Raw genomic sequence first — 22,699 nt, 5'->3', positions numbered from 1 at the left:
ATATATGTATTTGTTGTCAGTGTCAGTTGCTAGGGAACCAGGGCAACCGGATGAGAAATTGGCTACTGGAACAAGACATACATGGACTAGAGCAGAAAACATGGACCTGATGATAAAAAAGATGACCCCCATGCTTAGTGAATACGTCTGGCAGCAGAAACACGAAGGTGAGGAAAAGGAAGATGAAGAACCGTCATGGAGGGACAAGCCGCTGCACGGCGTGTACCACAGACTAATAGAAGAAGTTGCTGATATCAAGACATCCTACAAGTGGCTGGAAAAGTACAGCACGGAGGCACTAGTCATGGCAGCACAAGAACAGGCACTCAGTACAAGATCAATAGAGGCTGGGCTCTACCACACCAGGCAGGACCCCAGATGCAGACTGTTTAAGGATGCCCCTGAGACAGTACAGCACATAACAGAAGAGTGTACAATGCAGGCAAGAAGTGCGTACATGGAACGCCACAACCAGGTAGTTGTCATAGTGTACAGGAACATCTGCCAGAATTATGGGCTGGAAGTCCCAAGGTTAAAATGGAAGACACCTCCTAAGGTAGTCAAGAATGACGAGCTAAGATCCTGCGGGACTTCAAGATCCAGACTGACAAACTGGTGATGGCTAACCAACCAGACATCGTGTTGATCGACAAACAGCAGAAGAAGGCAGCAGTGATAGATGTGGCAATCCCAAGCAACAGCAACATCAAGAAGAAGGAACAGGAGAAGCTTGAGAAATACCAAGGGCTGAAAGAGGAGCTAAAAAAGATGTAGAAAGGAAGAGCTGCAGTGGTGCTGGTGGTAATCGGAGCACCGGGGGCTGTGACCCCCAAACTGGGAGAGCGGCTAGAGCTAAAACATCAGAGGTCTCTATCCAGAAGAGTGCAGTCCTAGGAACAGCTAAGATACTGCGCAGAACCCTCAAACTCCCAGGCCTATGGTAGAGGACCCGAGCTTGAGGATGACACATACCACCCCACAAGGGGTGAGAGGGGGATTTTTTTCTTATGTATACATATAAATTCAGTTCTTCGCACAGTAATATTGGTTATTGCAGAGAGAAAATTGTTTTTTTTATTTCCCCTATTTTCTCTTATAAATGTTAAAGTTGAGTTAGGTTTTTATGTATTTTGTTTTTCTCCCTACCTGTGTTGTCAGTGTATGCAGTTAATACAGATGATTCCATACAAAGCATAGGGGCTCACTTTGTGGTTTGATGACTATGAAAATGATGTGAATCTCAGCAAACGCATGTACCAAAAACTAAACCAAAGAACAAGAAAAACTGTGACGTAAAGCATTTGACTTCCTGTGATGCAACCAGTGATAAGTTAAACCTCAGCGACATCTCTCATTCACTGTCTGAGACGTCAGCAGCACAAGGACAGTCCCTAGGTAATGGCACTTTTCCATTCACCACACATCGTAGCACACATGGCAACTGTTGTTGTTTTTGTCTTTTTTAAATAATGTAAACTACTGAAAAAGTATTCAATTTGTTGTATTCATGTCACCAGTGTATATTTTAGAGAGATACATTTCTGTGAATGTTTGTGTAGGCTGGAATGATAAATGTGTTGTACTACAGAGAGGCAGTAGATTTTATGAGGCATTCAAGAATGAGAAGAAATCTTTTATTCATGTCCACAGTGTGATACCCATATCCATGGAGACATGAAGTGTTTGCCGCTCATGTTCGTATGTTGGTGCTCCAGCATCCTAGCAGTGACCAGCTGCATCAGAGGTACAGCTCACATCCTCTCAACTTTTTCCATGGGAAATGCTTTATTAGGGCAACTTGTGGTATATTTCATCTTGTGATTGGTATTCACATGATCAAGTATTCTCCTTTATATGATTAATTCTCCCCAGATAACTTATTCCAGTCATCAACCACAGTAGGAGGGGAATTATTAAACTATAGAAAGGTCAAGTAGTTATTCATGACATCTCATTGTCATCATTATCTGTCATCTATTATCAACATATTTTGGTTATGCCGCTGGAAGAAAGTATGTTTACTCAAGTACTGTACCTAAGTACAGTTTTGAGGTACTTTATTTGAGTATTTCCATGTTGTGTAACCTAATACTTCTAATACGCTATATTTAAAAGTAATATATTTTTTACTCCACTGCATTGATCTGACAGCTGGAGTTGCTGCATACTTTATAGATTTGACATAAAAAATATTAGTTTTTAAAATACAGTGTATTTTTAAAGATTGAACCAGAGGTTCCAACCTTTTGGGCTTGTGACAGCAGTGTGGGAGCACCTCATATGTCATATATCAGTTTTTAGCAGTTTCATCAAGGATATATTTATCCTTTACACTTCTGAATTAGTTTTATTAAAAATTACTGTTGAAGGCCTAAAGAAGCTAAATTATTCAATTTTTCTTAGAATTTAGGAAAAAAGATCTGAATTCTTCTTGCACCACTGGATTATTCAGTAGTTGAGTAATTTATTATGTCGTACACATGTATAACTTGTATCAAAGTTACATCAAAAATATCTTTTCTTTCCACTTTCATTCTGTAGTTGATGGATACTCATGTGTGACTGCCTTTTGGAACACAATTACTTGTGTCTTGAACATCACTGGTGATCCCGTGGGACAGTCCAACGCCACCTACACCCTGAAATTCATCAACAAGTAATTGTTCTTCTGGCAGAATTCTATTTAATACATGAAAATGTTACATTCTTCTTACGTACATTAATGTTTGTGTTTGTGCCACACAATCACATGTGTTGTTATTGTTTATTAAATTGTAGGGAAGAAAATATTTCCTGCCCACTTGTGTGGACAAATCACAGTTACAGCTGTGTCTGTAAGATCCTGAAGGACTCCGAATTTTTTTCAGGATGTGAGAACTATGACTTGAAACTTTGTAATGAATCTGGCTGTCATCCTTTAACAAAGAATCCTTTTCAACCATCTGAGAACAGTAAGTGCGAAGTAATTAGATGATTGTGTGTGTCTGAGTGACTTACATGTATTGATAGTTGTGTTTCCTGCTGCATGACATTGTAACCGTAAAATGACTTTCATGAAATTAGGATATTTCCAAAGCATAGTATCTTGATTAATCAGTTGAGATACTGAACAAACGGGTTGTGTTTTGCAAAATGTGCTATATGTATTGTAAACATTTTTTATGTATATGTAGATATGCTTTGATACTGTAAATGTTTGTGACCAGTTGAGCTGACACCCCCGCATCCAGCTGAGGTCCAAAAAACACAAAATACTTTTAACATCACTTGTAAAAGTGGCTATGAGGACCATTGGTACTTAAACGATCGCCTTGACTACGAACTCTCACTTGAAACATCTCAAAGCACTGAGAACCTAGTAAGTTAAAAATGTATTAATGTAAATTAAATTAAATTAAAACTATGTTTTAGTTTAAAAAGATCAAACAATAATTGTTTGTTTAATTGTTTCACTTTTCCCCCAGATTCTTCATTCCAATTCAGTTAACAGGTATTTACTGATCCAAAGGTCAACACTTAAACCAAATGCTCCATATTGCATTAAAGTGAGATCCATACCTAACAGTAAGGACTATAATGCAACTTGGAGTAAATGGAGTCCATCAACATGTTGGAAAAATGAAGTAGCAGTAGGTAAAGAGCCCCTTTTTCTTTTTGTACAAAGGCTTTGTGGCTCTGACTGTCAACAATGAATGTAAATGTACTGACATGCAGTACATGTAAAGTCTGCTCTCTACTGTCTTAAACTGTGTGTGAGGTCTTGTCTCTGAATTGTCTCTCTGTGTCATCAAGAACAGCATTTGTATATTGTGTAAAGGACTTGAGACTTGATCAAACCTTTTCATCTTTTTTTGTGTCACAACCTTCGTAGAATAATACTGATAATTCATCTGCCACCTAAAAATGTCATTACTGTGGTATGACTCACTAATTCTGTATCATTTCATGAAATTTTCGCAGAAAAAGATTACACATTAGTCATTTTGATCAAATCTTTGGGTCCAGTGTGTGTGGCTGTTGGATTCCTGCTGTTTGTATTCTACGGTCCCTCTGCAAGGTAATTTATCTGTTCTTTGCAATTCTTGGTGAAAGGGGAGATTTTCACAATCATTGTAACCTGCTCTTAATAATGGTTGCTTGACTTAAAAGGCAAATTTGATTCGATCGATCTGATCTGTCATGATTTATATGACAGACTGAAGATAAAAACTCTGTCCCAGACCCCATCGCCGGCCCCTTTTTTCCAACCTCTATTTCAACAACATGAAGGCAATCTCCAGGTGAGGAGTTACTGCATTGTCCTCTTGTCCATTCACTGTCTTGTGTCTTATTTAAGAAAACCATTCCATATATCTGTTTTTAACAGTAAACTGAATTATTTAGTTTCATTTCAAAATGACTACAGTTAAAGTATCCTTGCACAACAATACAAAGAAATACACAGAAGGAGACTACATGATGTGCAAATGGAAGCACACAGTTTAGCAGCTGTCTGGATTTACCCTGCAGAGATCTAAGGAGCAGTTAAAGGAGAATTCCGGTCGATTCCAACACATAGCTCTGTTGTTTGTAACTTTGGAGTGCTGTCAGTAGAGAAAGAAACACAAACAGTCGGTGCTGCCTACACCGTGTTATCCTCCTGCTAGAGTTAGCACCCAACAGGCTTTAACAGGGCAAGTTTTAAACGTGTTTTTAGCCTCTAAACATGTTCAAAATGTAGATTATAGATTATAATGTTCCTTAAAGTAATGTTTACCTCCATTAGCATTAGCGGTGCGCCCTCTTTTGCTTTTATCCGTCTGTAGAGTTAAATTTACCAGACGAAACCATAAAAGTGCACTAAAAGGACTACTAGTAATTTAAAGATGTGGTATCACTGGCTCTGGACAAGAAGGATAACCCTGGGAGTTAAGTTGGTGCGGTTTTGCCTTCTCTCACTGCTACACAGGTTTGTGGAGCGGAGTGTCGCAATTTCGTTTTTATTTTCCATATCTTTAGAGCTCTACTCCTTCCAGTTGTACTACAACCCTTATAAAAAAAAAGTATATGCTTATTTTTGAAAATATCTCTGTATCTCTTTTCGGTGTTGTAGTTTGTAGACGGTCCCGAAGCACTCCTTGCAGTATCAACACAGGAACTAAACACAGCTTAAATAGCACAACAGGAGAATAACACGGTGTAAGCAGCACAGATTGTTTTATTTTTTCCCGGTACTGTCAGCAGTCCAAATTTACAGAGCTATGTGGTGGAATCAACTGGAATTCTCCTTCAACCATAACACACATAAATCCACCTGAGTTTAAAAGCCAAGGCCAATATTAGCATGTAAATGCTATTGAAGGGCGGGCCTTGCCTCGAAGTTGCGTGTATTCCATAAAAACGCGTCAAAGACATACTATATATGAGGCAAAAAACAACATTGCCAACTAGCATCCTGGTTACCAAAAGAGTTTGTGTAATACTCTGAGAGGGAATTATATCCCCATATAAGAGTCTGTAGCATGCTACAGTGGAAATGAGTCATACAACTTCATCACACCTAATGTATCTCAATTCTTCTGAATTGCAGAAATGGCTTTCACCTCAACAACAATATGTGCTTACATTCAAAACTGAGGAGACCATGACAACCAATCCTGTGATTGTTGTGTCGAAACCCATTACAAAGGAACCAGAGGAGAACCAGGACTTCCACAACCCACCAGTGCCACAACTGGCATTCCATCAGTCTCAAACCTCCTATGTTGGCCTACCCGGCATACATGAGGCTTCCCCTCCCTTAACAATGCTCTGTCCAGGGGAGATGTCTTACACTCAGCTCCCTTGCTCTGACTGGGGGATTGGCATTAAAGAAGTAAAAGTTGCTCCGCCTGAAGATTTCTTCAACATGAGCTGTGCAGACTCTGGCTGCAGCTGTGAAGACCTGACCCAAAGCCCAGAGTGCAGTTTACCAAATTTTCCTGTTGATGACAGTCCACCACCATGTTACCGTAATGATTACTGCATTCTTAACAAAACTGCAGAAGGTTTTGCTCCTGTGTTAGTGTCCTGAGGAAGCAACCTAAATATCCCATGTGATTCTCTGCAGGAGTGTGAGAGCTAAATACAAGAAGTGATCCTGTTGGTTGTTTCGAGAATGCAAAATTTACATTGTCACTGGTCTCAATGGCTGTATATTGCATTGCAGGGAAAGGTCATAATCAGACAATGCTTGCATGCTAACACACACACGTACTGTTTGTTATGTTCCAGATAGCACTCTTTATCACTTGAACTTCCTATAACATCTACAGTAGAAACCATTTAAATGTACCTCATTACCTTTCTTTTTATGAAGCAAACATAAACTCAACACAATTGCAATACTGACTGCAGAATGTGATGACATGTGAATGTGCGCTATTTTCACATCAGCTTTCTATTAAATGTTGGTTTGGAATGCTTAGCTTAGAGTTTTTAGTGATGCACTTTGCCTTCAAGTTTTATATGAAGTAAGAAATGTCAGAGTTGAAAAATCCAACAAAGTCAAATGAGTAGCTTTGTTTTACTGGCTTGAGAGAGATGCTTAGTTATTTGCTGGACCAGTATCCATTTTTTAATGCTTGCACTGTTGGTGTTGATCAATAAAAACATACTTGCTGGGTGAGGCCTGTTGACAATGTTCTTTAAATGAATAGAGTAGATCAATTGCTCAGGATGTAGAGTATTTCCCCAAGAGGATAAATAAAGAAAAATGAAATGAATGTTTCTCAATTACTTTCTCCATTGATTTTAGCAAATAAACACATCAGTGTTTCTTCAGGCACTTTACTGATAAGGAAGTGGATATATTTTGTGCACTTGGGGTGGTACTTTCAAATTTGTGTGATTTTTCCCTTTGACTGTGATTTTACCACCTTACACTGCAAGGCACTTGCTTTTATCTGACACAGTCATAATCAAAAAAGACTGTCGCTTTGTTCCGACTTTCGGTACCGCCATGATGCCAGGCGAGGGGCCTGGACCATGTTGTGTTCAATATGACATGGAATGTTGGAATTTCTTGGTTCCTATTTGGAAACTATATCTCTATGGAATTGACAGCGTAAAACAGGTCTGTTGTCAGAAATGTCAACTCTGAAACATATAACGTTATTTGCTCCATAAAAAAGACATTGACAAAGACGAAAACCATAAGGACATTTACTCGATAATTTTATTTTAGTTTGTTTTTAAAACCTTGTTTGTTTTTTATTTTTTTCAGTTAACAACAAGGTTTTTTCCTCCCTAGTTTTGGTTATTTCGTTCGTTTTAGATAACGATTAGAACTATGGCTGAAACTAATGCAGCAGTAGCAATACTTCTTAATATTTCTAATCAATTGCAATTCAGTTGGGAAATATATTATTGACAGGGGTAGTTACTTGTGTGTCGTTACATACATGCTTTTAAAAAATACAATACAATACATTATTACAGATGTTGTGGTATTATTACTTTTGCCTAAGTAAAGGATCTGAGTCCTTCCACCATTGCTAATAAACTGGCAATTTAATTATTTCTTTTCTTAAAATTCATTATTTTTATCCTTTTGATATCAAACTTTGTTAATATTATTATTTGAAGTAGTAGTAAAAGTATTATTAGTATTATTATATTTTGCCTGATGTGGTCTCTTCTGTTGCCAAGTAAGTTCATTTTTGTTTTTACATTAATTGTATTATTGTTTTTCTTTTTCATTTGTCCTACGTTTTTTTAATCTATAATGATAATAATTATTATTATTATCATTGTTATTATTATTAGCCTAATATGATGGTTCTGACAACTAAAGACACTAAACGGACAGCAGACAATTTCTCCAGAATACTTTTGTGTCACTTGTTGCTCATTACTTCTAACAGAATACGTGTGAACTAATGTAATTTCTATTTTACCCAAGATCTGAGTACTTCTTCCGCAACTGCAGGCAACACAACATCTCCCCTGAAGAACAACATGTAGGTGTGCTCAGGAAGTCCACCCACTCATTTTTCTGTTCATTTATCAGTTCATCAGGTGTAAGTGCAGCAACACATTTCCCCCAAGTGCTATGACACGATGGAGGCCTTTCCCCACCACCATGCCCACACTGAGTAACCTTCATGGAAAGGTGAAGTAGCAGCTGGAGGCCAGCCCTTTGGATGAATCACCTCCCTGGCTTAAGATTTGGATGCAGTCATTAAATGGGAAGTGTGTAAGGGGAGTTTGGTAAACCAGCAGGAAGGGTCATCATGGAGCTAAATGTCTGCACAAAGGTAAAAAAAAGGTAAGCTCAGCCACGGATTCCATTATCACGACAGTTATGAAAAACTTCTACATGCCTGGTGTCTCTGCAAAGTCTAATCCACAAAACGCAGATGAGGCTGTTGCAGTAGAAAGTGCCATAAGAGCAGCTACAGTATAAAAACTGTTTAATGTGGTCTGCAGACTATCAGTTTTCTGATGTTTGTACCTAAAATTAATATATTCTGAAATGAATAAGCACAACACGTAAAAAAATAGCAGGGGGTACAACATCACTCCCACACAGCTACAGGTTTCAGTAACATTGTGGTAACTTTTACCAAAGAATAACTTGGGGTAAAAGGTGTTCTCATTATGCTTCAGACAAAGTTAGCTCTTATCAGATAATCTAACAGCACTTCTCACTCAAACGCTCTTTTTGTCCTTCTTCACACGCCAGGTATACAGGTATAAACATATTTTACACATTGTACAACTTAGTTCATTTCAAATATACTGAAACCTTTGCATCTATGACATCTCTGGGCTTTCCCTCTGTAAAATCAGTCGTTTTGCAACTATTTGGTATTGATGAACGCTTTTAGTCCACAACACTGCAGCTTTAGATGGAGGGAATAATACCCAATGCTTAATGGGTTGACAATGAAAACAACGATGACAGTAGAACTCACAAAGTATAGGAAACATAAACAAATTATGAAAGAGGTTGGAAATACAAAAGTTTTCATTCTTTTTTTGTCATTCTATTGCTGTGTCCCGATTCCACACTTCCATCCTTATTGTACACAGTGTACAGCACAGCACTACAGTGCATACTCAGCTTTATTAATATACTGTTTTTGCAGTTTGTACAATATACTGTTTTATACTAACAGAAATTTGAAAATGTTGGGAAAACTTTATATTCTCCTATTGTCAACAAATCCAACCAACATTGTGTTACTACTGTTCATTAGTTCATTACCCTGTCTATGGCTCTCTGCCAGCAGTGAATCCATTCATCAACTTAAACAAAAAGTTACAAATTCTACAGTTTCATTTAAAAAAAGCTTAAACAGTTTAATCAAACAGCTGGGCACTAATGTTTTTAGCAAAAGTTACTACAATTTGAGTTAAAAGTGTCTTTATTAGGAACTATTTTCAACAGAGGAAGGTTGTTAAACAGTAACTGCAGTGCCCGTGTTTATCATGTAGGAACATGACACCCAATTCCACGTTGTGGCTCATTCGTGTGTTTTTATCGTTTTTCAATCCACTTTATTTGTATAGCACATTTTACAAACACAAAGTTACCAAAGTGCTGCACAGAAAACTCAAACATACAAAACAATTAATGTAAAATATTGTAAAACAAAATAAGAGCATCTGGTTTAAAAAGATAAAAAATAGATAAAAATAATAAATACTAAAATACAATAAAACAGTGAGAGCCATCAGAGGACCACACAACTCACATGGAGTTAAAAGCCAAAGAATAAAAATGTGTCTTTTTGGACAACGGTGGAGCTCTATGGCACAGAGGAATAAGATATCTGGCTTTGGCTGCCCAGATAATACTTAATATTGGATAGATTTACTGTTGTTTTGATAATTTTCATGACATTTGTTGACAATAAGACAATAACAATATATATTTGTATAAACATAAAATAGCCAATTCTATCATGTGATGAGCACACAGCTATGCTATATTGTTATTGCTAGCATCTATGAAATTACTGACACAAAAGAGTTATTACATGTGTGAAAACAGTGGAAAAGAACTGTGTGCTGCCTGCAACTGATTCATGTAGAAGTCTTTCATCCTTTCTCTGTCTGGTGTTTGTATTAACAACCAAAGACTGCATGCCACATTAAAAACTAGAAGGGCAGTTGGAGAGCGCAGACCTCCGCCAACGCATGCCCTATCTCGTTATGTTTAATTGGAAAAAATATCCTCCTTCCGAAGATAATAGTTAACCCAGGTATGATGATTATTTTGGATTCTGCTGTATGGAATAATGACAATAGTCTAAAGCAAAGTAACAGTCTGTGTAATGTTTTGTACACTTCACATTACATCCAAACAAGCCAATGTTGTGTGTAGAAAGTAGCCATAGTAGTATTTCCTTTTATTATGACTGTGAAGCATTCAACTGTGTATGGAATAAAGAAAAGCTCTAAAAATATGCCTTTACACGTGACCTCACTGGTCTTGGATGTGGGGTAACAATTTCCTTCAAGTTTCAGCTAGTAAGTTGCCGTTTCCTGTGTGATTTTCAACGGAAGTTTCTGGTTTTTAGTTTCAGTGATTTGAGTATCAAGACCTGTAATGTAAAACATGTGTGGTCATATTAAGAAAGGTGACAAATTATATTGTTGTTGACTAAACTCTGTCATTGTTGAGGCTATAGTTAGTCATAGTTCTTAACTGCACAATATGAAGGATGTTTGTGATGTTTTGTTTCCGATAATCCAGTGGGTATTTAAAAGGGTGAAGAAGTTTTCATGAAATTACTATAATCATCATGTTTAGGTCATGTACATAATGTTATGTAAAGGGTGGACACAATAGAAGACACACCTTTCAAATATCATTGCAATCCACATAGCAGTTAGTGGAGCAGAAGCTCACCACTGAACCAAAGGTGTAGAAAAAATGGTAAGGGTCTAAAAGATATTTTCTATGTAGAACTCACCATGCCATAAGGATCACGCAACTACTAGAATTGATTATTTGTTGTAAAAGAATTGTACAGTTTTCTGTTATGTTCATGTCAGATCCTACCTCACCTCCAAGACATTTCATTATCAAAAGAAGAGAAGTGTAGTTTTGTGTGTATACATGCATCCACATATGGCTGTGAAGGTGTTTATTAGAGAACTGCTCACTAATTCAGATCACATGACTGTTAAACATGAGATGATATGACTGAAATCAGTCATTCGGACATTCTTTGAAGGAATTATTTCTGCAGCGATCCCATTGTGTCCATGAGCACGGGTCAAAACAAATGTGCTTAATTGTAAGATGATCATCCACGGCATCCTTAGAACAGAGCCTGACTGCATCTGCAGGAGTGGAGAGTAGATGCAGGGTAACCTTATTAACTCATCATTGATAAATGTCCTCCTACACGTAGTTTGTCGTCATCACTCCCTCGGTCTGAGATAGCAATCAGTTTGTTGCAGCATGCATACCAAATCAAGTTTTAAAGATATTCATATCATACTATATATTACCATAATATCATGTAAATCATCTCTTCCAAGTTACTCCTGTAGATGACAACTCCCCCCACCTTGGCAGCACTGAACAGCTCCTTCAGTGAGAGGCTGCTGCACCCGGCTGCGTCACGGAGAGATACCGCAGTTCTTTCCTGCCTGCTGCTGTCAGACTCTACAATCAGCACTGCTCCCATTAGACCACGTGGTGCAATGTGCAATGAAAAATGTGAGGGTGCAATCCTGTAAATGCATTTTACTATTTTAATACGTATTCTCTTTAATTACATCAATTAATTTACTATTCTGTGTTTTCTACTTTTCCTATTATCCCTTGATGCTGCAACAGTGGGAATTTCCCCATTGTGGGACTAATAAAGGATTTTGAATCTTGAATCTTACAGCATTTTCACTGAGGATGAGTTTTTTTTATGTTAAGATTTTTGGTTTTCAGCTTCTTATTCCTTCCCATCCAGTCATGTGAGATATTAAAATTGTTGCTCGCTAGAGTCCATTATTAATGCACCACATTTATTTTTTTAATCTTATTTTGATACTGGTTTATAATGTTGTTAATCACATGTATTTTTACTTCAGATAATGTGTTTATTATATCCATTGGATTAATTGTAGTCGGCGTGCATTATTTCAGGGAATGTATTGCAGAAAATCAGTTGGAATTACTGTTGAATTAGTGAAACCAATAAAACGATCATTCATTAAAAACATCAGTCAAATGAGTCTATCACTTTTAAAAAAGAATATTTATTTGCAGCCCAAATGCTTTTCGATCACTTATAGGGCCACACTGTCATTGAGGTCAAATAACAGGTGTCTCACCAGGTGGCGCTGTGGTCACCAGACTAACATCCACTGTCAAAGAAGTGGACGAGAAGTGGTCTGGTCTAAATTTAATATTAACGGTCTATGGTCTATACCAGAGGACACACGGGATTGAATGCTACCTTAAAAAATGTAGGGGATGGGATTGGTTTAAGCATATATTGCCAAGACAATGAGGATGTAGAACATGTACTTTTTGCATGAGAGAAATGTAATGATACTGGAATAAACTGGCAGGAAATGGAAGGAGAGAACTAAATACATGATATATTTGAAGAAAAGTGTACGACAAGGAAGGGACTTAAAGCTTCTTCTTTTTTTTAACAATACTGGTATTATGAAAGGAGTATAAGGTTATTGTATTTTTTAATTAATACAAGCCTAGAGTCTATAAAGTTCATGGTAGTACACGCTCCTGTACAGTTGGTGGCGGTATACTACAACAATATTAATCTGCCAAAGAAAACAAGGAGAAGAAGAAGTAGCTAGTTGACGAGTAGGACGCAAACCTGTATCTGTGTTGCAGATTCAGCATTAGCTAAAGACGAGTTTCCCTAACTTGGTTTTGTTTGTCCTTGTTTTACATTACAGCCTTCGATTCGTCCGGTTAAATATGAATATGTTGTTTTTAAGGACCGTGTGCGCGCAGCTGGTGTCTCAGTGAGCCGCGGCGTCTAGTAGCCTAGCATCCTTGTAGCTAACGTTAGCTTGCGCCCGTCAAAACCTGGTTTGATTTTGAAGATGAATTTGGTGAAAAACAAAACGTTGCACCCACACTTGCGCGACGAGGAAGCTCTTGTTGTGGAAAACGCCATCCGGCTGGCGATAGACTCGATAATAAACGTGCTTTACGGTGTCAACAGTTCCAGGACTCACGAGTACCAGCGGTTGGTGGCTGATAGGGACAAAGAGATCCAGCGGCTGGAGGACAGGCTGACAGAGATAGAGCACGAGCTGCAGGTGCTGCGCCTACAGGGCTGCACCTGCGGGCTGTTTGGAAAAGACAACAGCCTCGTTGGATCCCAGCGCTCCGGTGAGCCACAGCTGGGACAGCAGAGCGGGTTCGAACCATGCTGCGTTGACACTGAGATGACAGCGGAGCAGCAGGAGTGTGAAATGAGTATCTCTTGTAAGTAAACACGAGTACTAAGAAATTAGAGCAAGAATACATCCTCGTTACTGTAGCTTCCTAATGAAAAAGAAATTCCTAGGGGTGGGAAGATTAAATGAAATGTCATTTTATTTTAATAATTGTTTTTTGTTGACCTTACATTACTTCCACACTGGTTGCGGTCCCACATACCCTGCTGTTACATGGGAAAATAATCATATTATTTTCAAAATCAATTACTCTGACAAAGAGGAAAGAGACATAACATTAGCTTACAGAAATGTCACACGTTATTAATTCTCAAAGCATAGTATACAAACAAATGTAAGTTCAAATATGCAACCTTGGAACATCCCTATCTATAGGTGCATCTCAGAATCCTTAAATTGCCTCCTTGGCTCCTCCACTTAAGTCTCTCCCTCGCGTCTTAGGGTGAATCCCATTTCTCCTTAAACACATACCCCTATGGAATGGGACACCACTTGGTCAAACAAACTTCTAAGATACCGTTTGCAATTGTGTGTATGTCGTTTGCGTGGGTTTTGACAACAGTTTCATATCTATGTATCTATTCTATATTTCTTTTATGTTGACTTTGGTGGTGATGGTGCAGATGCACATGTTCCTATCTGTGTAGGCTACTAATTACAGTGGCTTGAATACGTTTACACACCCATGCTAAAGTTGATTAAAAAGAGGAACAAAAAAAACAAAATTGGAAATTTATCTTAATGGCTTAATAAAAAAAAAAGAGGAAAATCCAACCTTTTAAGGATACCAATTTTTCTTTTGAATGAATAATATATGGTAAATAAATAAATGATTTTCCTTAAAATACAGGGGGCATACGTCCACACACCTCCTATGTTAAATTCCAATAGATGGATTCAAAGCCAGGTATTTTGTGGAACCAGGACACTATGCATCCTGACAAAGTTCCCTTGGCCTTAGGAATTAAAATAGCCCGACATCATCACATACCCTTCACCATACCTAGAGATTGGCATGGTTTTATTTCAGTTAGCTTAATAGCTGGTTTAATTTGCATTGAGAGGTGATCTTATGGAAAGTTCCCCATACCTATAAAGTAAACATAACAGGAAAAACATTATATAAAATATATTATATGACAGAACCATAAACAAATATTAGAACAATAGCTTACATGTCACACTCATAAAAAAGGCACTCAAATGTATAAAACTCAAAAAAGACACATAAGACCACAAACAAACAAACAAAACTACTTGTGCTTCTATTCTGATATTCCAGATCACAGTCTGATGTCCTGTATCATAACCAACAACAATACACAGGTGCATGAACAGAAATTAATTACAGATGATTACAATAATTGTAGCAATACAATAATGAAGGGCTACAACATGAACGCATGACTCCCTCCCAAAGATGCTTTGCAGCCTATTTTGATCTAAGTAACTTCTGCTTGTTTGAGACCTAAAGCAGATCAGCTACTGTGTCCCTGTGTGATACAGGACGGTGTACATAAAGCACGTATCAATGTCTCCAAAGCAAGTAGTGTTATGCTCTGACATTAAATGAAATTTGCTGCTAATGGAGTTTAGTTACAGTTAATAGTTTAGTTTCCTTTAAATACTTTTCTTTTCCTTGCACCTTATTAACCCTAAAATACAACTGTGACCATAAAACAGTGTTATGGCATTACAAAACATTCATGTTTATTCGTTTAGGTCAGTTATCAAATACATTTTCTGTTTACTAACTGATTTATCAACTAGTTGTTTCCACTCTACATCTACTACTTGGAAATAATTCATTTAAAATGTACGTTGAATAAAGGTTACTGTTAACTTTAGTCTTTCATCTGAGCATGTGTGTTATACACACTGAATATGTACAGAAATAACTCAACAGTTGTAAATGTAATCTTTTACTTCCATCCCTGAGAATTAAGTGTTGTTGTTTTTTCCACAGTTGGCATTTTTGCGAGACCCCCCTCACATGTGTCCTCCCAAAGCCACGAGTCAGCTCTCCCATCATCCCCCAGCAGAATGGCAGTGGAAAGCAGCACCTCCCACTCCTTAGAGTCCTCAGGTGTATCAGAGGCGGCCAGGGATCTGCCTACATCTCCCAGCAGCCTTGTCATCAAAGAGGAGCCATGTGATATCGACACAGTTTTAATCAAGTGGGAAATGAGTGAAGAGAGAATCGGGGAGCATCAGGAGAGTACAAGCAGTCCATGTCAGGAAGAAGAGAGCTCCAGTGTAAAAAGTAATATATCCTACCTTTTAATTCCTGTTTACATGAATATTCATAAAATTACCGGTAGGCCTGCTCATTTCAGGGAAAAATATGAATCTCGATTTATTTTTTAATTTTATTTTTTTATCATCACAAAGTGTAAATCTTAATGCACACACGAAACATGACAAAACAAAACAAATTGGCAGTACCAAACACATTTTTATATATATATATATATATATATATATAATATATATATATATAATATATATATATATATATATATATATATATATAATATATATATATATATATATATATATATATATATATATATATATATGGAAAGCCGCTGTATGGCTGCTTTGTGCTGTATCAAAACTGATCACTGTTGCATTTAAGAACTTTGGCTCATTTTGTTGAACAGATAAGAAAAGCATGTTCATATTTAACAAAGTTGTCTATCAAAGAATGTAATGTTTTAGATTTAGGCCAAATATTATTTAGGTACCAGTATTAAACATTTTCAAACAATAGCCAGCTCTGTGTAACAGCATTAAAAAGAGAAAGCCATTGGCAGCATTAAATGCTGTCATTCTAAAAAATAAATTAACATGGCAGGGTGGTGGAATGACTAGGAACACGTTCATCTCTTCTGATCCATTTAGAAAAACTGGAGAACAGAGGGAGAAGGATGTTTAAAGAGAAACCTCATGCAGATCCAGACGAACAATGCGACCCTCACGAAGAAAACCCGAGGTGAGCTATGTCATAGATAGAAATGAGCCAAATGAATGTGCAATGCCTATAGTTACCTCATTAGGTTTTTTCCCTCTGAAAGAGAAAATTCACCCCAAATCCTTGCATTTAATTGAGGGTGGTATATAAGGATTCTTTACTGATTTATCTGTTTCATTAATCATTTAGTCAATTAAGTTCTCATCACAATTTCTCACACACCAATGGGACATATTTCCAGACCCCAAAGATATTCCATTTTTAAATCCCAAAAATTCCCGCCAGAGCCAGAACAGAGTTTTTATGCATTGAGAAATAACTTAAAGTATGACTCCATTATTAAAGTTCATGACTGATGTTTGCCAACTAATTAGTTAATCAGCTAATCTTCTTAGCTATGTTGAAGACATATCCCTAATAAACCAGACTGCGGTGCTGTCAGAAGTTCGGTGGCACTGAAAGCTCAATGCACTGGAACCTAAAAAAACAGAAAAGACTTCACCAATTTGACAACACAACAATCACCAAAATAAAAAATAGGGATTGTTAATAATTTGCTTGTGTTTTGTCCATTTGCATCTGTTTTTTTAAGTTGCAGCGTGTTGAGCTTTCAGGCCCACCGTACAGAGCTGTAAGTGCTTAGTAAACTCCATACCTGATCCTCTGTGTGATCCTCTTGACCTCCTCAGGAACAAGAAGAAAGGCGTGCCGATGTCAGAGCTGTCAGATGAGGCTCAGAGACTAAAAAGGGCAGCCTGGAGAGCAGCTTCAAGGCGGTACTACGCCCGAAAAATAGCCCGCCAACAGGCAAACCCCACACGCTCCGGCCCCTTCCCTTTCCCCTCACGCTCTGGCCCCTTCCCCCCACACTCTGACACTAGGTATTCACAACCCGTCTCTTTTGTGGATAAGAAAAGGACGCTGGTATCAGAGTTACCTGAAGAGTCTCAGTCGTTGCAGAGCGAAGCGTGGAGAGCCGCGTCCAGGAGGTACTACGCTCAAAAAAGCACTGCACCTCAGACCGAGTCCGCACAGTATGCACACCTGCTCCAGAACATAGAGCCTGAGTCTGGAGAAACACTTGGACCCAACACCGGAGGCTCCAACACCAACAGCGGAGAAATAATGTGCAGCTGATAGACAGTTATGCTGCTGATGAGTTTTCCTATTCTGCATATTTAAAGGTTAATTCCACTGCATTGTGTTATGTACCTTAGAACATTGGACTATGTGAATGTTTACTAGTTTACCTGATTTTTGCTGATGATGTTGAGACTGACCTCAGATCTTCTCAAATGTCTGAATAGTTTGAACCTGTGTCCTCTGTGTGTCTTTGTAGTTTAATTATGCAACAAACAATGAGAATAACAACAATCATTACATACTGTCGGTCCTAATTTCTCAGGGTTTTAGTATTTTTCTTCGATTCAGCCTTTTTCAGTATACCGCATTGCATGCCTGTAGAAAATGCTAACTGCAAATGAAGATTAAATACATGGATTCAGTGGCAATATGAATATATTGTACAGTAGTATTCATGTGACAGCCACTGTATCCATACAGCACACCTGTAACTAGAATCAAGGCATCATTATTGGTCAATTATGAGCTCAACATTTCAGTGTCAATGACAGATAAAGAAGTTGGTTTACATTTTTACTGGGATAACTTAAAATGTATTTTAGTTCCATTTTGGAATATTTTAAATAAAGATAATTTAATAAAGTTGGGTTAGTGTTGTAATAAAGAAATAATGTCTAATTTTTTTGGCTTATGTTTTATTACTTTTTTATGACATTTGTTTTACATTTTCATGATTTCATACTATAGTATGACTTGTAAAACTATGACTTTTTAATTACTTCTTCTATAACACACTATAAGATGACTTTTTCCTGGCAAGTACTTTGTGACTTTTTTTCTACATCCATTCCGATTACTTTAATGTTTTTTCCCGAATTACTATACTACGATTTTTTTTTATCATATTTTTCCCACATACTATAGTATGACTTTGTTTTGAATTTTCACGACATACAGTACTAAACTGACTTTTTTGACATATACTATGACGTTTTTGCGGTCTTTGAACATACTGTACTATGACATTTTTATGACTTTAAAAAAAAAAATACAATACTATGACTTTTTTACAACATATTATACTGTGACGTTTTTAAAACATACAATACTATGATTTTTTTAACATTCTATATTTGACTTTTTGTACCATACTATGACTTTTTTCGACATGCCATACTATGACTTTTATGACTTATTTCGACATACAATACTATGACGTTTTTACAACATAATTACTATAATTTGTTTACGACATACAATACTATGACTTTTTTATTATATTTTGTGACATACTGTACAATTACTTTTTAAAGACTTTTTCAACATACCAGGCTATAACTTTTTTGACATAATATACTTAGAATTTTTTTGACTTTTGTTGACATGCTAGATGTTTTTATGACTTCTTTCGACATACAATACTATGACTTTTTGTGTGACTTTTTTACAATATACTACACTGACTTTTTTACAACATACAATACAATGATTCTACATCACATTCTATAAGATGACTTTTTATGACTTTTTGTACCGTGCTATGACTTTTTTATGACTTTTTTCGACATACAATACTATGACATTTTTACGACATACTATACTGTGACTTTTTTACAACATACAATACTATGATTTTTTTACATTCTATATTTTGACTTTTTATGACTTTTGTAGCATACTATGACTTTTTTATAATTTACCTTTTTAGGACTTTTTGTATCATACTATGACTTTTTTATGACATACTATACTATTACATTTTTACAACTTACAATACTATGGTTTTATATTACATTCTATAATATGACTTTTTATGACTTTTTGTACAATACTATGACTTTTTACAACGTACTATGCTGTGACTTTTTTACAACTTACAATACTATGATGTTATATTACATTCTATAATATGACTTTTTATGACTTTTTGTACCATACTATGACTTTTTATGACTTTTTTCGACATGCTACGTATGACTTTTTATGACTTTTTGTACCATACTATGACTTTTTATGACTTTTTTCGACATGCTATTTATGACTTTTTTTTGACAAACAATACTATGACGTTTTTATGACATACAATACCATGATTTTTTTTAGATTCTATATTTGGACTTTTTATGACTTTTTGTACCATACTATGACTTTTTTATGACTTTTTTCGACATGCTATACTATGGCTTTTTTATGACTTTTTTTTACATACATTACTATGACTATTTTACGACATACTATACTGTGACTTTTTTACAACATACAATACTATGATTTTTTTTTTACATTCTATATTTTCACTTTTTATGACTTTTTGTACCATACTATAACTTTTTTATGACTTTTTTCGACATGCTATTTATGACTTTTTTATGACTTTTTTTGACAGGCTATAACTATGACTTTTTTATGACTTTTTCAACATTACTATGCTATAACTTTTTGACATAATATACCTTGAATTTTGAAAACATGAACACCATGATTTTTCATTCTACATTTTGACTTTTTATGACTTTTTGTACCATTCTATGACTTTTTTATGACTTTTTTCGACATACTATACTATGACGTTTTTTTTTTACTTTTTTCGACATGCTATACTATGACTTTTTATGATTTTTTTCGACATACAATACTAGGACTTTTTACAACATACTATACTGTGACTTTTTTACAACATACAATACTATGACCATACCATACTATGACTTTTTTATGACCTTTTTCGACATACTAGACTATGACTTTTTTATGACTTTTTTCGACATGCTATACTTTGACTTTTTTATGACTTTTTTCGACATGCTATACCATGACTTTTTTTATGACTTTTTTCGACATACAATACTATGATGTTTTTATTACATTTTTGTGACATACTGTACAATTACTTTTTAAAGACTTTTTCAAGGTACTATGCTATAACTTTTTTGACATAATATACCTTGAACTTTTTTACTTTTGTTGACATGCTAAAAACATGAACACCATGATTTTTTTTTTACATTCTATATTTTGACTTTTTGTGACTTTTTGTACCATACTATGACTTTTTTATGACTTTTTTCGACATACTATACTATGACTTTTTTATGACTTTTGTCAACATGCTATACTATGACTTTTTTATGACTTTTTTCGACAAACAATACTATGACTTTTTTACAACATACAATACTATGATTTTATATTACATTCTATAATATGACTTTTTATGAGTTTTTTTTACCATACTATGACTTTTCTATAACTTTTTTCGACATACTATACTATTACTTTTTTATGACTTTTTTTTACATACTATACTATGACTTTTTATTGACCTTTTTCGACAAACAATACTATGACTTTTTTACAACATACAATACCATGATTTTTTTTTACATTCTATATTTTGAATTTATATGACTTTTTGTACCATACTATGACTTTTTTATGACTTTTTTCGACATAATATACTATAACTTTTTGTGACTTTTTTGACATACTATACTATGACTTTTGTATGACTTTTTTCGACATGCTATAATATGACTTTTTTATGAATTTTTTTGACAAACAATACTATGAGTTTTTTACATCATACAATACTATGATTTTATATTACATTCTTTAATATGACTTTTTATGACTTTGGTAGAGCGGTTGCCTGTCAATCGGAAGGTTGGTGATTCGATCCCTTGCCATGCAGTCCCATGTCGAAGTGTCCTTGGGCAAGACACTGAACCCCGAGTTGACCCCGGTGCTGCGCATCGGAGTGTGAATATGTGTGCATGTTTATCTGATGAGTAGGTGGCACCTTGTACGGCAGACTTGGCCACAGTGTATGAACGTGTGTGAATTGGTGAATGTATCCTGTATGATCCAAAAGTGATTTGAGTAGTCTTTAAGAATAGAAAAGCGCTATATAAATACAGCACATTTACTATGAGTTTTTTATGACTTTTAAAAAAAAGAATTGACATACTGTACAATTACTTTTTAAAGACTTTTTCAACGTACTATGTTATAACTTTTTTGACATATTATACCTAGAATTTTTTTTAACTTTTGTCAACATGCTATACTATGGCTTTTTTATGACTTTTTCGACATGCAATACTTTGACTTTTTTACAACATACAATACTATGATTTTATATTACATTCTAGAATATGACTTTTTATGAGTTTTTGTACCATACTATGACTTTTTTATGACTTTTTTCGAAATGCTATACTATGACGTTTTTTTCGAAAAACAATACTAAGACTGTTGTACAACATACAATACCATGATTTTTTTTTACATTCTATATTTTGAATTTATATGACTTTTTGTACCATACTATGACTTTATGACTTTTTTCGACATGCTATACTATGACTTTTTTATGACCTTTTTTGACATACTATACTATGACTTTTTTATGACTTTTTTCGACATGCTATACTATGACTTTTTTATGACTTTTTTCGACAAACAATACTATGACTTTTTTACAACATACAATACTATGAATTTTTTTTACCTTCTATATTTTGAATTTATATGACTTTTTGGACCATACTATGACTTTTTTATGACTTTTTTCGACATGCTGTACTATGACTTTTTCATGACTTTTTTCGACATACAATACTATGACGTTTTTATAAAATTTTTGTGACATACTGTACAATTACTTTTTAAAGACTTTTTCAACGTACTATGCTATAACTTTTTTGACATAATGTACCTTGAATTTTTTTAATTTTGTCGACATGCTACAAACATGAAAACCATGATGTTTTTTTTAGATTCTATAATTTGACTTTTTATGACTTTTTGTACCATAATATGACTTTTCTATGTCTTTTTTCGACATACTATACTATGACTTTTTTATGACTTTTTTCGACATACTATTCTATTACTTTTTTATAACTTTTTTGACATGCTATACTATGACTTTTTTATGACTTTTTCCGACATACAATACTATGACATTAGTGATTACTTTTGAAAGACTTTCTCAACGTACTATGTTATAACTTTTTTGACATAATATACCTTGAATTTTTTTTTACTTTTGTCAATATGCTATACCATGACTTTTTTATGACATTATTCGACAAACAATACTATGACTTTTTTACACCATACCATACTTTGATTTTTTTACATTCTATATTTTGAATTTATATGACTTTTTGTACCATACAATGACTTTTTTATGACTTTTTTTGACATGCTATACTATGACTTTTT

The 22,699-nt window shown here is 35.4% G+C and overlaps 2 protein-coding genes across 2 annotated transcripts; both read left to right on the top strand.

Annotated features, from left to right (window-relative positions):
* Nucleotides 1-1,330: 1,330 nt before the first annotated feature.
* On the top strand, nucleotides 1,331-6,798 carry LOC117946851 (interleukin-4 receptor subunit alpha-like). The gene is made up of 9 exons (XM_034875275.1): nucleotides 1,331-1,395; nucleotides 1,651-1,744; nucleotides 2,542-2,656; nucleotides 2,779-2,951; nucleotides 3,207-3,358; nucleotides 3,465-3,633; nucleotides 3,961-4,057; nucleotides 4,196-4,280; nucleotides 5,570-6,798. The coding sequence occupies exons 2-9, from the start codon at nucleotides 1,675-1,677 to the stop codon at nucleotides 6,050-6,052; spliced, it is 1,344 nt and encodes a 447-aa protein (XP_034731166.1). The 5' UTR covers nucleotides 1,331-1,395; nucleotides 1,651-1,674; the 3' UTR covers nucleotides 6,053-6,798.
* Nucleotides 6,799-12,694: 5,896 nt separating this feature from the next.
* On the top strand, nucleotides 12,695-18,070 carry LOC117945819. The gene is made up of 4 exons (XM_034873524.1): nucleotides 12,695-13,441; nucleotides 15,380-15,676; nucleotides 16,318-16,408; nucleotides 17,077-18,070. Exons 1-4 carry the CDS (start codon nucleotides 13,054-13,056, stop codon nucleotides 17,522-17,524), a joined length of 1,224 nt encoding a protein of 407 aa, XP_034729415.1. The 5' UTR covers nucleotides 12,695-13,053; the 3' UTR covers nucleotides 17,525-18,070.
* The last annotated feature ends 4,629 nt before the right edge of the window (nucleotides 18,071-22,699 follow it).

The sequence above is a fragment of the Etheostoma cragini genome, chromosome 6 (genome assembly GCF_013103735.1).
Source record: "Etheostoma cragini isolate CJK2018 chromosome 6, CSU_Ecrag_1.0, whole genome shotgun sequence".
In the NCBI taxonomy this organism is placed as follows: Eukaryota; Metazoa; Chordata; class Actinopteri; order Perciformes; family Percidae; genus Etheostoma; species Etheostoma cragini.
The sequence above is the reverse complement of the archived record's forward strand: the minus strand, read 5'-3'. Positions and strand labels throughout refer to the sequence as shown.